General features: G+C 34.5%; 1 protein-coding gene and 1 pseudogene across 1 annotated transcript; both read left to right on the top strand.

Moving 5' to 3' along the window:
• The first annotated feature begins 721 nt into the window (after positions 1-721).
• On the top strand, positions 722-2,985 carry LOC147276134 (chloroplast envelope quinone oxidoreductase homolog). The gene is made up of 5 exons (XM_086253240.1): positions 722-729; positions 1,255-1,340; positions 1,649-1,790; positions 1,957-2,048; positions 2,139-2,985. The coding sequence occupies exons 2-5, from the start codon at positions 1,275-1,277 to the stop codon at positions 2,826-2,828; spliced, it is 990 nt and encodes a 329-aa protein (XP_086109366.1). The 5' UTR covers positions 722-729; positions 1,255-1,274; the 3' UTR covers positions 2,829-2,985.
• A 4,028-nt stretch (positions 2,986-7,013) lies between these two features.
• LOC147276133 (chloroplast envelope quinone oxidoreductase homolog) lies at positions 7,014-18,295 on the top strand (annotated as a pseudogene).
• The last annotated feature ends 1,658 nt before the right edge of the window (positions 18,296-19,953 follow it).

Raw genomic sequence — 19,953 nt, 5'->3', positions numbered from 1 at the left:
TAGGTTTGGGTTTGATTCATTTGTGTTCTCTTCAATTCGTAGGATATACACTTCGCTTATCTCTCTAGTCTCTATGTGGGCTTTGGTTCTAGTCATTGCAAGAGGTCAGGGTGGAATCTTATTGAAGTGTGATAATGTATTCTTAAGTTTTAATATTAATCCTAAATAAAATGGGAGAGTTTTTAAATTTTTAATAAACCAATTAGATTAGAAACTAAGGATTTGCCAAATACAATGAGAGGACCCAAATTCCATTCTTGACCGTTTTCTTGTTTAGTTGCTTAATTAAATTTAATCGACTAGTCTAATCTCTATGACTGCATGTATGCTTATAGGCTAATGATAAAGTAAACGGAAGCATGGTCCACGCAGTATGCTTGCAAAGGTGCTGCCAACAAAAGTGTTTGGAATTGGGTGCATGTATTATTTTAGTTGTAAATTTGTAATCAGCCACAAAAAAAAAAAAGGTTTAATAAGTTTTGTTCAAGTTTGTAAAGTTAGACAAATCAGCAAATATACTATTGCATACATTGAGAGGGCTCCAACGAATGTGTTTTATAGGTATTCTGTCTCTGAAGTCTGAACCATTCAAACAAATGCTGATGTCGAAATATGATGATCTTAAGTTAATTGCAGAACAAGACAGCATTGCTTTGTCTGAAACCATCTTGCAAATTTGAAAACTCCAGTCAGCAGTTCAAATCATGTATAATACCTTCAACCCTTCAGGTTATAATTGCATCATCAAGTGCGCAATGTAAACATCATTCTTTTGAATTGATTTAATCTATTTTAATGATTTACTTTATACAAAGATAACTGTGTCATGCACGAATGAGCTGTAAATTCATCTCTGCATATTGAATATTGAAGAAGAGAACAACACACACAAAGTGACAAAACTGATATATTCATCTAGAAAATATGTACAAAAGGTTCTGAAAGTCCTAAACCAAATAAAAGACTAAACTACCCTTAAAGAACATAAATAAGTAACATAATAAAGCTATATACTATTCACATTAGCAACTAGTCAACTTATTAATTGAAAAATGAGATTACTCAGGATAAACATTGAATGTCAAGCGCAGCTGCTAGCATCAAAGAGAGCCGTCATTGAATATAAGCTTTTTTTTTACAGCAAGAAAGAAAATTCACCGCACCTGGTTCCATCTTTCTTTCGTTAGTTAACAGTTTAACACACCTTGACACTCGCACGAATTAGTAACTAATCAACTTTGACAAGTTCTAAAGGTTCTCTGGGTACAGCAGCCATGGCGGAAAAGCTTATGCACGCAGTTCAGTACGACAGCTATGGTGGAGGACCTTCTGGTTTAAAGGTTCTTTATTTATCTGCTTCTGTTCTTTTTAGCTTTTTATCAATGTTACATTTTATTCATTGCTTAATCAAAGGGAAAGAGGGGGGGGGGGGGGGGGGGGGGGAGGAGGGGAGAGAGAGAGAGAGAGCAACAACCAACTAGATTCATGGTTGAGTTGAAGTTGTGAGAATATTTTTTGGTGCTGGGAATATGTACACAATGATACATATGTTCTGCTTAAGAAGCAATAAAGCCATGGACACAAATTAAACATCTAGACCTACCTTCATAAAACAACTTATATATATATATATTTATGTTTGTTGCAGCATGTTGAGGTTCCAATCCCCAGTCCTAAAAAAGGTGAGATTTTGCTGAAATTAGAAGCAGCTAGTATAAATCCATCTGATTGGAAAGTTCAGAAAGGCGTGCTGCGGCCTCTTGTGCCACGCAAATTCCCTCACATACCAGGTAATTCTGTTTTGCCTGTGGTCTGTACTTGATTCATTGATCTATATATGGAAATATCGGGAGTGTTGTGGATCAAGGGTCTTTGTGATTTATGCATTCTACTTCTTTGAGTCATAGGCTGGTAGGTTGGTTTGTTAACTTTGGTTTATGAAATTATCGGGGACAGTTAACGATGTGGCTGGAGAGGTTGTAGAGGTTGGAGAAGGAGTCAAAAAGTTCAAAGCAGGTGACAAAGTTGTGGCATTGCTCAACTTTTTTGTAAGTTCTCATTTTATTCCTTCAACTACCTTGTAAGTGTTTGTTACTAGTATCCTCTATGCCTCACTTTATGTCTTTTGTCTTTGATAGTATGGAGGTGGATTGGCTGAGTTTGCTGCATCTAGTGAGATTATGACTGTTTCTAGGCCCCCTGAAGTTTCGGCAGCTGATGGTGCAGGCTTACCTATTGCCGGTCTCACAGCTCACCAGGCTCTCACCCAACTTGCAAACATCAAGCTTGACGGAACTGGCCAGCAGAAGAACATACTGATCACTGCTGCCTCTGGTGGCGTGGGTCACTATGCAGTCCAACTAGCAAAGCTTGGAAACACTCATGTTACAGCCACTTGTGGAGCTCGTAACATTGAATTTGTCAAGAGCTTAGGGGCAGATGAGGTTCTTGACTACAAGACCCCTGATGGGGCAGCTCTTAAGAGCCCATCCGGTCGGAAATATGATGCTGTGATCCACTGTGCAACAGCCATTCCCTGGTCGACTTTTGAGCCTAATTTGAGTACAGAAGGGAAGGTTATAGACATTACTCCCGGTCCAAGTGCCTTTGTTACTTTTGCTCTAGGGAAACTCACCTTCTCCAAGAAGCAGATGGTACCACTAATAATAAGTCCTAAGGCTGAGAACCTGGATTATCTTGTTAAGTTGGTGAAGGAAGGAAAGCTGAAGACAATGATTGACTCAAAGCATCCTATGAGCAAGGCTGACGATGCTTGGGCTAAGAGTATTGATGGCCATGCTACCGGGAAGATCATTGTGGAGCATTAAGTAAACAAACCATCTTGAGAGTGTAAAACTCATGTACTTATTGTCTAATGGTCGTTCTCATATGTGCCATAGAATAAGGTGTTCAATCATGTATGGATTTTTGTTGTTTTAATCATGATTCGATACTGTAATGAGAATGTTCGGGTTTACTCTTCCTTTTCTTGTGTTATTTATATATGACAGTAATTGAGGCGTTTCTGTTTCTTATGTGCTTATTTATTTGTTCCAAACACCCATTTTGATTGATCAGCCATTAAAAAAACTCCATTTTTGGTGACTTTGAATTTCCCAGAAGATGATGAATTGATCATTCAACAACTAATCCTTATAAAACTATACGTATACAAATTAAATCACCGGATTTCAATGGTTTTATTACATAAACTAATCACTAAAACATTTAGCATTACGTATAAGCTATAACCTTGTGACCTCAACTCTGTATATAATATTTACCAAAAAAAACTCTGTATATAATAAAAAAAGTTATTTCCTACAGCCTGCTTTCTAAGGTTTTTCTCCTCTGCCTCCCAAACCAGTCAGCAAAAATGGTTGTGTTCCTTCTCAAACTCATCTTCTTCGCGGTGAGCATCATATTGAACTTGGTTTCACGCTTGATCTTCTCTGCTACTGCTCACCTTCTAGTGCTACTGCTCCATGCACTCAGAGTACCCGGCCAAGCTGTCCATGGTGCATTGCAACAAGTGGCAGAGGCCACCAAGTCATGTTCTGAGTATTTCATGGGCCTTGTAATGGAAGCAATATGTGCTCTAATCTCTGCTTTCTTTGATTCTCTTAAAGAAGGTATCACAGGGTCTGCTTCAGCTACCACCTCAGCAATTGGAGGTCTCATGGAGAAGACAAAGACTTCGCTTGATGGGTTGCTCACGGATTTCCTGGAGGTTTTCGAGGGGTTATCTGATATGGTTTCTACCATTGTGATGGATTTGTGGAACAATTACATGGATTCTTTAGGTTATGTTACAGAGAATGCTTGATTATGTGTAATTATTCCTCATTAATTGGCTGTAAAAAATGTTTGCCTCATAAAATATAGTAGTATGTGGCTAGATTCTTGTGTATCTTTGCTTGACCAAGCTAAGCCATATATATATATATATATACATCAACAAATTCAAGTTATAAATTGCTTTATTCTATGTGTTCTTGTTTTATATGAGAATTGAAATACCACTTTCATGGAATTATTGTCGGGTTCAATTTTAAAATATGAGATAATCATTAATCAAACACAAATGCTCAAATACAACTATTATTCATCATGGTTGACTTCTCAGGCGCACAAATGCCTTGACTTCTCACGCTTCTGGTGGCGTTGGTCTCTATGCAGTCCAACTAGCAAAATTTGGAAACACACATGTTACAGCTACTTGTGGAGCACGTAACATTGAACTTGTCAAGAGCTTAGGGGCAGATGAGGTTCTTGACTACAAGACCCCTGATGGGGCAGCCCTGCAGAGCTCGTCTGGTTTGAAATATGATTCGTGATCCACTGTGCAAGTTCAGGCATTGCTTGGTCAATTTTCATGAGGAATTTGACTGCTAAAGGGAAGGTTATAGACCTTACTCCTGGTCCAAGTTCCTTGTTTAGTTTTGTTCCAAAGAAAATCAGCTTCTCCAAGAAGAGGCTGGTGCCACTGATCATGAATGCCAAGGCTGAGAACTTGAGTTATCTTGTTAAGTTTGTGCAAGGTTCAGGATGCTTGGGCTAAGAGAACCGATGGCCATGCTACTGGGAAGATCATTGTGAAGCCTTAAGTCTCTTGGGATTGTACACCTCATGTACTTGGAATTTTAAGCTTCATGTGCAACCGAATATGGTGTTAAATTATCAACAATTTATGTGCTTGGGTTTTAATTATGATTTGATATTTATGAGAAGGTTTGTGTTGTTTTGGTCAGAAAGGTTTGTGTTTGTTTTTCATTTTCTTGTGTTAGTTATATCTGACAATTTTTCAACAATATGTGCTTCACGTCAATATAATTCACCTATATTTGGCTCAATTTGGTCAAATGTGAAGGGATGTGTTTAGAATAATAGTGCCACGGGGCTTGCATTACAATAACTACCTTCAGAAGTGGAAACATTCAGAAAATGAAGCAATACATAATTTTTGAAACCATTTGATTGACTCAATTTGTTATTATTATTATTAGTTATATACTTATATTCAGCAATTTAAAAAGCTTCATTGGTGGAGACTCATGTGCTTCCCAGAAGATGATGAGATCATGATCATGAGACAACAACTGCTCCTTATAAAACTACAGAGTAAACAAATTAAATTAATGGGTTTCAATGGTTTTATTATATAAACTAATCCCTAAATCAATTTAACATTACGTATAGGGCTCCGTTCAATGTTCAGTCATGTTGAGAGTAATGTTGAACAATCTCACATCGGAAAACTAAAGCTTAGCATATGTGCTTATAAGTCTTGGACCTCTCCACCCATTGCCAATTGATTTTGGGTTGGATGCTCTAATTCTATCAAGTCACACATATATAACAAACAAAGTTGTTCTTCTCTCCCTCTCAAAGACTCAAACCCAACCATAAAAAAATGGTTGTTGTTCCTTCTCAAACTCATCTTCTTCACAAGGTTCAGCCACAGCCCACCTTCTGGTGCTACTGATCCATGGATTCAGTGTACAGGGTCAAGCCATCCACGGAGCATTGCAACAAATTGCAGAGGTCATCAAGTCATGTTCAGAGTATTTCATGGACCTTGAAATGGAAGCAATAATTACTCTCATTTCTGAAACATGGTGTCACAGGGTCTGCTTCAGTTACAACCTCAACAATTTGGGGTCTCATTGAGAAGACAAAAGACTTCTCTTGATGGGTTGCTCACAGATTTCCCTGAGGTTTTTGAGGGGTTCTCTGAGATGGTTGCTACCATGGTGATGGATTTGTGGAACAATTACAATTAAGGATGCTTTAGGATATGTTACTGAGAATGCTTGAGATTATGTGTAATTGTACCTCACTAATTGTTTGTCAAAAATGTTTGCATCATAAAATATATCAACATTCCTGTCCAAAGTATAAGAACACATGTGTATCAATTTTGAAATTTCCAAACTCACCATGTCAGCTAATAATCTGTTCTTGATTACTGGAAAGGTATAGGAAAAACCACTCTTTTTTTTAATTAAGAAAAAAAGAAAATATAGTTAGTATACATGTAACATGTCCCATTTTTACTTTTTCAAGGGCACAGTAGCTTGTGGCTAGATTTTTGTTGCACTGTTTTCAGTGCTTGTGTATCTTTGCTTGACCAAGCCAAGTCTTATATATATATATATATATAGATCAACAAGTTCAGGCTATAAATTGCTTTATTCTATGTGTTCTTGTTTTATATGTAATTTAGAATACCACTTTCCACAGAATAATTGTTTTGTCGATCAAGGTCAATTTTCAACTATGAGATAATCATTAATCAAACACATTAATGCTTAAATACAACTATTGTTCATCTTTGACTTCTAAGTTTTCCCACAATTGATAAACTCAGCACGCCACAATATAATATATGCAGACATGATGGTGCATTGCTATAATATATGTGGTTCACTGTTAGATAATTTTTAAGTATTTGTAATTTTAATTCAGTGTGTCTTTTGGAAAAGGTTACTAAACTTTCTGTAGATGTTTCATATTCATAGAGTCATAACCTTTTATGAAAAGTTATGATTCAAATGGTATCATACCTCTTGAATAAATATTTTAAATGAATGATTGTTATACCATTTTAGAAAGGGCACGTTGGATTCATTATAAAAGAGAAGTTCTCTGCAGAATTTTTATTGGAAAAGCAACTATTATCTTATTCTCCATCTTTTCACCAAATTCAAATACAAATAACTAATTTTTGCAACTTTAGTTCTTTATGAAACTTGAGTATTATTGTTATATCCATTAGTGTGTTTGGTTCGTTTTTGGCTGTGCAGGATATTAACAAACAATAGTATTTACTAGGCTTCATTGTATCCATAAGTCATATTTGCAAATCCCTCTACACAGAAGAAGTGGGGGCAAATATTGTTTTAAAAAAAGCGTTGTTTAACGTGTCTTGAAGCAAGTTTCTTTCATCCTTTCGGCAGCCACAACTCACAAGAAATCCAAGAAATCTAACAGTACGATCTCCTTCTCTGAGTATGGCAGCCATTGAGGCGAAGCTTATATGCATGCGGTTCAGTATGACAGCTATGGTGGAGGACCTTCTGGTTTAAAGGTTCTCTTAAGGTTAGAATTCTCTCAACTTCTTTTCCTATTTTGTTTTTTTTTTCTTCTTGCTTCTGACATGCTCTAATCTATTTGTCGAAATTTGGAATGTATAGGCAAGCACACCAATAACACGCAGTTATTCTAAGGGTTTCAAAATTGAGTGAATGAAAAATATGTTTGACACTACAATTCCAAAGGGAAAAACCAGCAAGAAAATTTTTCAAGGTTGAGTTGAAATTGTGAAAAAGTGTTTTTGCTGCTGTGAATATGTACACTTGTTCGTGCCGCTTGCTTTGAAGAACAATAAAGCCATAGGACTTTGAGACTTTGATACCTTGTACTTGTTTGTGCATTGAATGTGTACTTGTTTCTTTGAAACTTTGTTCTATTGTTAGCCTTGGTTTTTCTGGTTTTGTTTGTCATCCTCTCTGTTGGCTGCTTGCTGTTTTGTCGCCGGTTTCTTTTAGACCTTTTTTGTCCCTTGTTTATACGCCTGGAGCTACCTTCATAAATTACTATATGTATTTTATGTTTGTTGCAGCATGTTGAGGTTCCAATCCCCACTCCGAAGAAAAATGAGGTTCTGCTGAAATTAGAAGCAGCTAGTCTAAATCCAGGTGACTGTAAAATTCAGAAGGGCAAGGCGCGGCCTTTTCTCCCACGAAAATGGCCTCACATACCTGGTAACTCTGTTTTTCCTGTGGTCTGCACTTACAGTTTTTGTTTTTTCGGTAGACACTACTTTTTATCCATGGGAAAGACTCCAGATGTTAGCCTATTTAGCATTTGTAAATAGAAACTATGACACAAAACCAGATACTCTTTCTTATAATGATAAACTTTCCCCAAGAGATTGGAAACCTAAAGCATACTTTCTATGTCCCAAAGGGACTCCCCCTATTTGAAGAAGTGACTTTTTGAAAAGAGAGCATAATTGTTACAGCAATCAGTTGATATAACCTGTTATTGGGAGAGTTATGAGGTTTAGTTGAATTCTGAAACAAATTTATTTCAAAAAGGATTTAGTCTCTCCTAAAGATAAAGTTGAGAAGGCTGATTTAGTCTCTCCTATGTGGAAATATATTAAGTTGTTTTGTGATTTATGCATTCAATGTCTTTGAGTCTTAGGCTGGTGGGTTGGTTTTTTTAACTTTGGCTGATGACATTATTGGGAACAGTTACTGATGTGGCTGGAGAGGTTGTAGAGGTTGGACAAGGAGTCCAAAAGTTCCGAGTGGGTGACAAAGTTGTGGCACTACTCAGCTATGGTGTAAGTGCCCATTTTATTCCTCCTTTTCTTGAATAATTACTTGTGTTTGGTCAGAACTCAGAAGTTTCACATATAAAATTCAAGTGTTTGGAGGGGGACTTGGTGAGTTTGCTGCAGCTAATGAGAAATTGGTAGTTGCTAGGCCACCTGAAGTTTCAGCAGCTGAAGGTGCAAGCTTACCTATTGCTGGTCTCACAGCTCACCAGGCCCTCACCAAAGACGCCGGGATCAAGCTTGATGGAACAGGCCCTCTGAAAAATATACTTATTACTGGTGCCTCTGGCATTGTTGGTCTCTATGTAAGAATTAAACGGACTATTACATTGTTCTACTCGGAGTCAATATTACACTAATACTTAAGATACAAGTAATAGGTTTATTAATAAGACATAAATCAGCAAGTCCATCTTAAATAGATTACTTATCTGAGTTGGACTAGGAAGACTTAGTTACCTAAAGGCCTTATGTTATAAACAAGGCAATGATCCAGCAAAGTCTATATAGAGTCCTATTAGGATTGGATTCTGGAGTCCTTGATGGGAGGAACTAGGAATCTATGAGTACTCTATATAAGCACAGGTCCCTGGTCACACAGCTAACACTTAAAATCAATAAGCTCTACCCCATTGTGTGAGAGGTTAATTCATTGTTGTGATGGCTAGAAGACTTGAGCATCTTGACTTGAGGTATTTAATTTGCTAGAAGTATGTCTTCATCAGGTTAGTAGTTAATTATATATTACGGTTATATGCTTATCAGTAGAATCATATTAATGTCGAGTTATACTTGTATATGTTGATTTGTGTATGCTACATAATTTATGTTTCAGTTCTTACATGTGGTATCAGAGCCTTCATACACAAACTAGAGATCAAGATAAAATTGTTTCAGTTTTCGACTACATGCATTGGAAAAGTTATTTATTTATTTATTTTTTTCTGATAAGTTCATGTAACTAATATACTAATTGTACATTGAAATCAATATAAATCATCCTCTATGAATTTTCATTGTAGAGTATAATTGAATATATTATATTGATTTCATATATATATATATTATAAAGTTTGAATTGATTAATTATATTATATAATTATGCTCGTGCGGCTTACTGTATTGGAAAGTACCATCAGGCCCGTTGAAGACCAAAAGAGAGCACCATGCAGTGCGTTTTGGACAAGCATAAGAACAGCAACTCTGTTCTTCCTTCTTCTTGTCTCGCGCGCGCAGCAAGGGTTAAGAACCCAAATGTTTTCAAGCATGATAATGAAAATCCCTGTTTCAATTCGTAGATATCTGTTCTAATCGAAGTTTTTGAGAACTTTTTAGGTTTCCTGACATTTTTTTGGTTTTTCCAATGATTTTCATCGTTTATGGAAAAATAATGGGTTGAATTTTTGAATGAGTTTGCTGCGGATTGACTGATTGAATATTTCTATTGGCATTGATTCACCAGTTTTGAAAACTTTGATTTCGTGAGTTCTTAGAATTCATTCCTTTTGGGTTTTTTCACGAAATTTCTGGGCTGTTTGTTTTACATGAATTAATTGCTGGGTTTTGATTTGCTTCGTCAATTGTAATTCGATTCTTGCTCAATAAATTGACAATTCTAGTTTTGACTCCATGGTTAATCATTGTATGGATTATATGGATTCATATTCCGTTTTTCTTTTCGTTTCCATGATAATAAGTCCTATTTTATTTAAAGTTATATATTTGAATGATTAATAAGTTTCCTTTCATCAGCTTTGTTGGCAAGTGCAGTTATATTGCACCTAAAGGAAAAGAAATATATACTTTGTGATTATAATAAGATTGCAGGAGCATAATGCAAAAGGTATTGGTATGCAAATTTAAATTTTCTTTTTTTGCTATCAAATTATTTGGATACACCTATTATGTCCTAAAAGCTAATATTGCAGGTTAAGATTAAGACAAGCAAGATTTGCTTGACAGTACTATTTTTCTTAATTTTTGTTTTTGCAGAATTGTTTTGAGCACTCTGTTGGGCTAGATGGCACCTGGGTCATCTAGCATATGTTTTTGCCTGCAATACATGTTTTATTAGAGTGTTTACATGTTTTGCTATGAACATAATAAAAGAAAAGGATCAATGCTTCTGGTAAGCTCACAGCAAGTGGGCAAGTATTTTATGATCTGCACCTAAAGATTGTCTGTTGAGCATCAAGAATTATACGTGCAGTTCACAAATACATACATGAATTTTTATTTGGTACGATCCTATGGAGTAATTAAGTTTCTTGTTTACAGACACATAACTATATATATTGGTTGTTCCTTTACTAGTTAATAATTCTATACAGAAGTGTTTTCTGTTACCTTATACATAACCATATTGTTTATTATCTTATTGCTGAATTCTATGCATATATACAGTCAAGGTATTTTGTATTCATCAGTTAAGTAATTAAGCACTGGTAATTCAGTATATGCAAGGATTAACTAGGTTATGTATTCTATCCGCTGCAGAATTGTAATAAGTTTAACAATTCAAATTGAGAACATGATCTGGTAAATATGATCATAGTTTTCAAGGTGTTAGATAACACAAATCCTTCTGCATCTTGGGAGTTATGATCAATAAAGCATGTTCTCAGATCCTAAGATGATAATTCTGCATTCTTTAAGTGGTTGTTGGTTCTCTTAAGAGAGGAAAAGTCATCTGAGCACTTAAAGTGCAGAATTAACATGTCACAGCCTGACTATGAGACCAGTTTCTTCTTTTGGATATAATTTCTACTAAACAAATCACAGAAAGCATATTCAAAACAAGGGCACTCATTGCAGATTGGGGACATGATTCATTGCATACATCTTTTCTACATGAACACAACAAATTCAATTCATGTTGCAAAAGAGAATATTCAGTTTTTGGTTTTTGGTTTTTGGTTTTTGGTTTTTACTAAATAAGGGTTTTTCTCCCAAATTAGACCATTCGTTCTCTTCCATGTTAATTAAATTATGTATACATGCATATCTACAAATTTTTCATGAGGTTATGTGTTAATAAATTTTTCACTCTGCTGCATATATTATATATCTGATACGTAACCTTATTAGGTTGTTTACTTATTGATTAATCCTATATAGTACCAACTGGTCATTCAGAACATGCAAGGATTAATAAGGCTATATAATCCACTACAGAATTGATGATAAATCCGTGATCATTTGCTTGGTTTTCGTTCACAGTTCTCATTATGTCAGAAATCACAAATCCTTCTGCATATTGAGTGTTGTGATCAAGCTAACAGTACTTGACATCATCTAGATTGAAAGTCTGAGATTTTAGGTTTTTTGTTAGCTCTCTTTAAAGGGATAATTAAAGCCATCTGAATACTTAAAATATAGAATTCACATATTGTTTCCTACTTATAAGATCAGTTTTCCTATATAGTTGGAAATTCTGCTGAACAAATTGCAGAAAGACCATCTCGAAGAAGGGATCTTATAATGGAATACGATACATAGTCTTAACTACAGGAACAGAACAAATATGTTTCATGTGGTCAAGGACACCTGCAAATTGGGGTACATATGAATATATTTTCAATGCAGATATGAAAATATATTCTTTTAAGCATATTTAATCAAATTTAAGTGTTATTTGGTTTTAACTGCAGCATCCATGAGTTTTTATAATCCAACATTGAACCTCTTAATGGTCACAATTTCAAGAAGTGGAAGCAAGACGTTGAAATTGTGTTAGGCCTCAATTAGCCTTAAGAGAGGATATTGAGGGATATTGAGCAAAAGGGATTCAGATTTTTTCAGAATAGGATCTCAAATCCGATTTTGAAAACCAATCCTAATAAATGATTTTTTCAATCTGGGTTTTTTGATATTTAACTTTGCTACAAATTGAGTTGATTGGGTTTTTTTTTTTTGGCTAAAGAGATTGATCTTGTTTTCATTTTGATTATAATGGTAGCCATATGGAAACAAGTTTACTCGTATTTTTTAATTTTCAGTGTTGCATTGATATCTGCAATTAAAATTCAAACAGCTTTGTTCATTGAACCTAGCTATTCTCACTTATTTGTATTCTTTTAGCTGGCAATATAATTTATGTGCACTTTTGTACAAATTTTGTTTGAGCTTGTTATATTTCTTGCCCAAAGGAGTGATATAACAACGCATGAACTTACAGTTTCAAGAACAATATTCAGTCAAGTTTGTTCTTGTCTATTTATGTTAATTAAATTTATATGACTAATGAGTTTTTTGTTTAAATCATTAATTGTTAAATTTATATGAATCTTTTTATAAGTGGATTATTTGATTCATGAATAACATCAAGTTTTAATAGATTCTATACAGGTAAGGATTTTAGATTTTGGTTCCAATTCGGTTTTGGATTAATACTTTTAACTGTATGACAAATTCATTAAAGTTTTATTATATGGCTTGGTTGATTTGTCGTGCTCTATGTTTTAAGTATCAATTATGATTTGTTTCTGTTATTGGTTTGGTTCTGACCACATAATAAATTAGATTAATTTAATGGATCAGATTCTTTAGTGCAAATCAAATATATATTAGTTAATTGGCAAACAAGAGTTTATGGCTACTTTGGTTTTGGAAAATTTATTTATTTAATTTCTATTATTTTTTTATGGTTCATTGTGGTGTATAATATGTATAAGTTTTGTTATATATATTTATTTTTCGGTTGTCACATAATACTTTTTGTGTCCAGTGGTTATGCATATGTGATTACTGCCAAGTCTTACCCTATATGATTTTCATGGCTATTGGTTTAGTTTTTAATTTGTGTCTCTTTTAAGTATGTTTAATGTTATTACTAGTCACATATTATGGTACAGATAAAGTAATCTTTTGGTGAATCCTTTTAATGCCATGAATTTTTTTCATAATGTTCAAATCAGTGTCTTAGAAATAAAATGATCATGCTGTAGAATCCTTTTTGGTACTTCATATCTCTTTTTGCATGACTATTATGTTATGTGATTTCTAAGTCACTGGAGGGAAGATCTAACAGTTTTGAGTGCAGCTGTGACATTTTCAGTATACAATTTTTCAGTGCATCAATCTAGGGATAGTAACACTTTAAGACGGTTTAATGTATGGTTTTTGGTTAATGCACAAATTTTGATATGTGATAGTGTTCTAAAATTTTTGTTCAAATAAGAAATTTAAAGATTTTTCCCGGTAACTCACTTAAGTAATTTTTTGCTGCATGGAGAAACATTCATGATCAGTTTCTTAGTTTTGCATATTTTAGGTGAATTCAAAATACTTTATTTACTATTTTGAGTATGCAATAAAGGACATTTAGTAGCATATTATGTTTCTTGCCTGAAAGTGTAACATAATCATGCATGTAGTCTCTTTGAACATAGAAATTGTGTTCATTAAATTTCTACTTTATGAGTGGCTTTTATGAGACCCCTTTTGATTAGTGGGAGCTAAAATATTTGTAAACTTAAGGGTTAATGCTCACATATATGTGGATGCTTCACTTTTAGATGCTTCAGTTTAGTAGGAGCTTTAGAAATAGTGGGAGCTTCAGTTTTGTCAGTACTATTGATTTTCTGCATTTCAGTTGTTAAGGCAGACAATAAGTGCCATAAATTCAATTTCGATTATTTGAATTTTTTCAATTATATTAAAATTGAACTAGACTTATCATGATTTCAGTTTGTCAGCTCAATTCTAATATATATGGTTTTTCAGTTTAAATTTTAAAGTATATATATACATACATTGTGGTATTCACATGTGTACCTATATAGATTGTGACATTGTCATTAAGATAATGCAGACAGTAATTAAGGCATAATGTATGTGCATGTGTATAGAGATCTTGCTAATAAGATTTTGTGATCTTGCATTTGGAGAAGGCAAAATCATTAAGAAGGACCGAGTTTACAAGTTTAATACTGTGTAAGACACTTTACTTTGTAAACCAATTTTCATGAGATATGGTATTGGCATCAATGACTATGAGTGGATTAAGCAGTTTAATGACTTAATTGCTTCTCATAATCTGGTGTTCAATATAATATCTTGACAAAGTTGAGCTAAGTCTTGTTAAATAATAAAACCAACGCAAATTCAGATTACTTGCAGTATTGTGTAAATGTGATGATTAAGAACAATGATTGTCCAAGTGGGAGAATGTAAGAATTAAACGGATTATTACATTGTTCTACTCGGAGTCAATATTACACTAATACTTAAGATACAAGTAATAGGTTTATTAATAAGACATAAATCAGCAAGTCCATCTTAAATAGATTACTTATCTGAGTTGGACTAGGAAGACTTAGTTACCTAAAAGCCTTATGTTATAAACAAGGCAATGATCCAACAAAGTCTATATAGAGTCCTATTAGGATTGGATTCTGGAGTCCTTGATGGGAGGAACTAGGAATCTATGAGTACTCTATATAAGCACAGGTCCCTGATCACACAGCTAACACTTAGAATCAATAAGCTCTACCCCATTGTGTGAGAGGTTAATTCATTGTTGTGATGGCTAGAAGACTTGAGCATCTTGACTTGAGGTATTTAATTTGCTAGAAGTATGTCTTCATCAGGTTAGTAGTTAATTATATATTACGGTTATATGCTTATCAGTAGAATCATATTAATGTCGAGTTATACTTGTATCTGTTGATTTGTGTATGCTACATAATTTATGTTTCAGTTCTTACACTCTATGCAGTCGAACTAGCCAAACTCGGAAACACACATGTTACAGCCACTTGTGGAGCTCGCAACGTCGAACTTGTCAAGAGCTTAGGGGCAGATGAGGTTCTTGACTACAAGACCCCTGAAGGAGCAGCCCTGAAGAGCCCGTCTGGTCGGAAATATGATTTCGTGATCCACTGTTCAAGTTCAAGCATTCCTTGGTCAATTTTTAAGCCAAATTTGAGTTCAAAAGGGAAGGTTATAGGCCTTACTTTAGGTGCAAGTTTCTTGTTTACTTTTGTTATAAAGAAAATCACCTTCTCCAAGCAGAAGCTGGTGGCACTGATCATAAATTCCAAGGCTGAGAACCTGGATTGTCTTGTTAAGTTGGTGAAGGAAGGAAAGCTCATGACAGTGATTGACTCATGTTATCCTTTGAGCAAGGCTCAGGATGCTTGGGCTAAGAGAATTGATGGCCATAATAATGGGAAGATCATTGTGGAGCATTGAGTAGACAAAATCCCTTGACATTGTAAACTTCATGCACTAATTAAGAGTTAATAAAGTGTTTGGGTTTTAATCACGTTTCCATATTGTAATTTGAAGGTTTTGGTTTGATGTTTCATTTTCTTGTGTTAGTTATATATGAAAGTAATTCGATAACATGTGTCTTTACGTCACCCAATATAATTAATCCACATGTGTGTTTGGCTCAATCAGGTCACATAAATCCAAAACCATTGGATTGACTCAGTTTATTATTATAATTAGTTATAATCAGTCATTAAAAAAGCTTCATTGTTGGAGACTCATGAGTTTCCTAGAAGATGATGAGACAACAACTGCTCCTTATAAAACTACATGGTAGACAAATTAAATTAATGGCTTCAATGGTTTTATTATATAAACTAATCCCTACATCAATTTAACATTACGTACAGGGCTCTGTTCAAGGTTCAGTCACACATATTGCTCTTCTCTCCCTCTCAAAGACTCAAACCCAACCACCAAAAATGGTTGTGTTCCTTCTCAAAGTCATCTTCTTCACAATGACTTTCATATCGAACATGGTGTCACGCTTGATCTTCTCAGCCACAGCCCACCTTCTGGTGCTACTGATCCATGGATTCAGTGTACCATGTCAAGCCTTCCATGGAGCATTGCAACAAGTTGCAGAGGTCATCAAGTCATGTTCAGAGTATTTCATGGACCTTGTAATGGAAGCAGTAATTGTTCTGATCTCTGCTTTCTTTGATTTTCTAAAAGGTGGTGTGACAGGGTCTGCTTCAGTTACAACCTTAGCAATTGGGGGTCTCATTGAGAAGACAAAGACTTCTTTTGATGGGCTGCTCACAGATTTCCCAGAGGTTTTTGAGGGGTTCTCTGAGATGGTTGCTACCATGGTGATGGATTTGTGGAACAATTATAAGGATGCTTTTGGATATGTTACAGAGAATGCTTGATTTTGGGTATGTGTCATGTTTTTGTAGAACAATTACAAGTATGCTTTAGGATGGTAACAAAAGTATAGTCAGTGATTTACTCTCTTTCTGCTGTATTGGGCCACACTGTATTTTACCAAGTTTTTAGAGTTTTTTAACACAACTTAAGCGTTCTATAATTTAGAAATGTGTCTTTTGCAAAGTACATGCAGTACAATACAATCTAGTACAAACAAGCCTAGCTTGTAAGAGACTTGTACTAGTTTGCAGCTAGGGGTTTTGGTTGCATTGTTTGGGTGCATGTGCATGTGCATGTGCATCTTTGCTTGACCAAGCCAAGCCCTACAGATATAGATGAACAAATTCAGGAGATCATATGATCACTTGAAGATGTTACAGACAAAGCCTGAGAAATGGAATTTTTTGTTTGGTCAATTGAAATGGCAGTTGAATATTGCTTTATTCTACGTGTGTTCTGGTTTCATATGTGCCTCAGAATACAATTTTCATAGACTTATTGTACTGGAAAATAGTTCAATTTTAAATTAAGAGGTATCATTATTAAAAGACTTTCTCAAAATACAACAATTATGATTCGTCATGGTTGACTGACTTCTCTCACCCGAACCAACTTTACCAGCAATTGACAAACAATACTATATAAATTTTAGGGTGGTCTTATATGTAGGAATTTTTATGTGTTGGATGCATATTGCGTTTCTTTCTTTCAGATGAATTAGATGCCATTGCGTTTGACCCCCACACATGCATGAGAGACTCACCATGTTACAACATGATTCATGTGGAAGAAGTATTAATTTGCACCAATGTTTTTTTAAAACTATGCCATGATGTGGAAGAAGACTCACCATGTCATATGAACTAATGCCGCGTAAATTAAGAAATAAAAGTTGGTATAAACTAGTTAGGACATTAAGCATTTCTCAATTTATGTTGTTCACATCTACGCCATGATGTGTGCTAGTGATTGCAAAAATTAATTTATTATGGGTATTTTTCTCGTCAACATCCTTAAGAGCACTAATAAATTGAGTAATTCTTTGTCCCACTAAATAAAGGACCTATCTATATCTCTATATCAAAGGATCTCTAATAGGAGAAAATTGGTAAACTAATCTAGTTTTGTTTTCATTAAAGACTTTTAATCATTTTTAAAAAAATTTAGAATTTTAACCATCATGTAATATTCGAGCTCCTCTTAAGAAGTGTATGAGCATTATTCAAAGGTTAAATTTCTAAATTTTTTTAAAGAAAATTAAAAGTCTTTAATTTAAATTTGGATTAATTTCAAGTTTTTCCTCTAATACATACACAATGACATGGATGGTAACTTGAATTCGAAATATAATAAAATGTAGTTAATGACCATTTAACATTTAATTTAGCGGTAACGCTCTCTTTATTTAGTGTGTGAAATTTTCATATCTCTTTATTTCCTGATGGGGCAGCTCTGAAGAGCCCCTCTGGTCGGAAATATGATTTCGTGATCCAAAGCGCAAATGGCATTCCTTGGTCCACTTTGGAGCCTAATTTAAGTGCAAAGGGGAAGGTTATAGATGTTACTCCCGCTCCAAGTTCCTTCACTACCTTTGTTCTGAAGACACTCACCTTCTCCAAGAAGCACCTGGTGCCACTGCTTATGCATCCCAAGGTTGATAACCTGGATTATCTTGTTAAGTTGGTGAAGGAAGGAAAGCTGAAGACAGTAATTGACTCAAAACATCCTCTGAGCAAGGCTGAAGATGCTTGGGGTAAGAGTATAGATGGCCATGCTACTGGGAAGATCATTGTGGAGCCTTAGCCAAAATATATTGGGATTGTAAGCTTCATGTACTTATTGGAGGATTGTAAATTTTCTGTACTTATTTTGCGGGAGGAAATTACAGATTTGGTCCACTTATTTTATATCTAGTTCAATTTTGGTCCATGATCTTTTTTAAGTTCTGTTTTAGTTCACTAATTGTTTCATTTATTCAATAAAGGTCCAGATTTGTAACTTTAAATCCTTTAGGTTGTGTTTTTCTTCAATTATAATTGAAGTATAAGTTATATTTCATCATTTCTTAGTCATAAAAACAAATTTGGAATATTATAATCTAAGAGAATTGAGATTGAGTGAAATTTGAAAAATTGGCAGTTTCGGTACTTTACTTTGGGGTCAATTATCTTGAGTTTTAGAACTCCAATTTGAATGATCTTTATATAGTTGTAAAGAAGAAATGCATAGCTTTAAAATAAGTATATGTTTACTGAATTTGGGTGAGATTTGATAGGGTAAAAGACATGCCAAATTTGAGAAAACAAATCTGGACATTTATTGAACAAGTGGAACAATTAGTGGACCAAAACATAATTTAAAAAAGATTGTAGACCAAAATTAAACTAGGTATAAAATAACTGGACTAAATCTGTAATTTCCTCTATTTTACTGTTGTAAACTTCATTTGCAATAGAACAAGGTGTTCAATAATGTGTGGTTTTAATCTCCTTTTTTGTGTTAGTTATATGATGTGTATTGCATTATGGCAACAAGAGGAACGCCATAAAATAATGGTTTATACATTCTCTATGGTTTTGGGGAAAAAAAGGAGTGTGGATGACATTTTCTTTAAAAAACAAAAAAGTGAAAATTTATTTGATTTTAGTAAGAAATGCCTTTTTTTCTTTTTAAAAGTGTAGTGTTAATATGTTATTGATACTACTACTTGTAATTTTCAAGTATGACGGTGGGAGAGAAAACTTTTATGAGATGTAAAAGATAAAAATTTTCATGGTGGTATACGTCCAATGCGTCCATATTTTAATATGTAACAAGTGAGAGCAGATTCTTTACTCAGCTTGGTAATTGTTTCATTGAAAGCCTTTCTTGTACCCTTTCTTTCTCTCTCTACTACTCTCCCAATGGCTTTGATTAAAAGTCTAGTATCAAAACGGGTACCAAGCTGGGTAGAGAACCTGCTATCATGACAAGTCACGTGATAAGAGAAAGACACATAAATAGATAGGCCGATTATGATTATTCTCAATCATGACATTGTCAGGTATTATTACTAGGAGTCCATTAATTATAAAGTACTAACAAAGCAAAATGTTAACCAAAACCACTCAATCTATTTTTATTAACTTGCGAACACTATCTACCAGCCCAAAATATAACATGCGTATACCTTCCAAAAGAAACGCATCACAACCAAATCAACTACACAAACAGCCCAAAACTGATCTTCATCTTTTCTTTGCCAAATCGATCTCTTTCTTCAACTTTACCAAATTGACAATTGTTCATCTTCACTCACAAGCATCGTTCTGCAACTGCAAGTCTGCAACTCCAAATAAACTGCAGGACTGCAGTTTCAGTTCCCTTTGCAGTTTCAGAAACTGCAGTTTCACTTGCAGTTAGTAACTGCAACTGCAACTGCAAGCCTGCAGCTCCAATAAACTGTAGTTTCACGTACAGTT

This window comes from Dryas octopetala, chromosome 8 (genome assembly GCF_963921425.1).
Source record: "Dryas octopetala chromosome 8, drDryOcto1.1, whole genome shotgun sequence".
Lineage (NCBI taxonomy): Eukaryota > Viridiplantae > Streptophyta > Magnoliopsida > Rosales > Rosaceae > Dryas > Dryas octopetala.
The sequence above is the reverse complement of the archived record's forward strand: the minus strand, read 5'-3'. Positions and strand labels throughout refer to the sequence as shown.

Excerpts from the sequence above, each read along its gene's own strand:
- LOC147276134 (XM_086253240.1), top strand. The coding sequence starts at position 1,275 with ATGGCGGAAAAGCTTATGCACGCAGTTCAGTACGACAGCTATGGTGGA. Across the intron at positions 1,791-1,956 it reads CAAATTCCCTCACATACCAG|TTAACGATGTGGCTGGAGAG; the intron begins GTAATTCTGTTT and ends TATCGGGGACAG. Across the intron at positions 2,049-2,138 it reads TGGCATTGCTCAACTTTTTT|TATGGAGGTGGATTGGCTGA; the intron begins GTAAGTTCTCAT and ends TGTCTTTGATAG.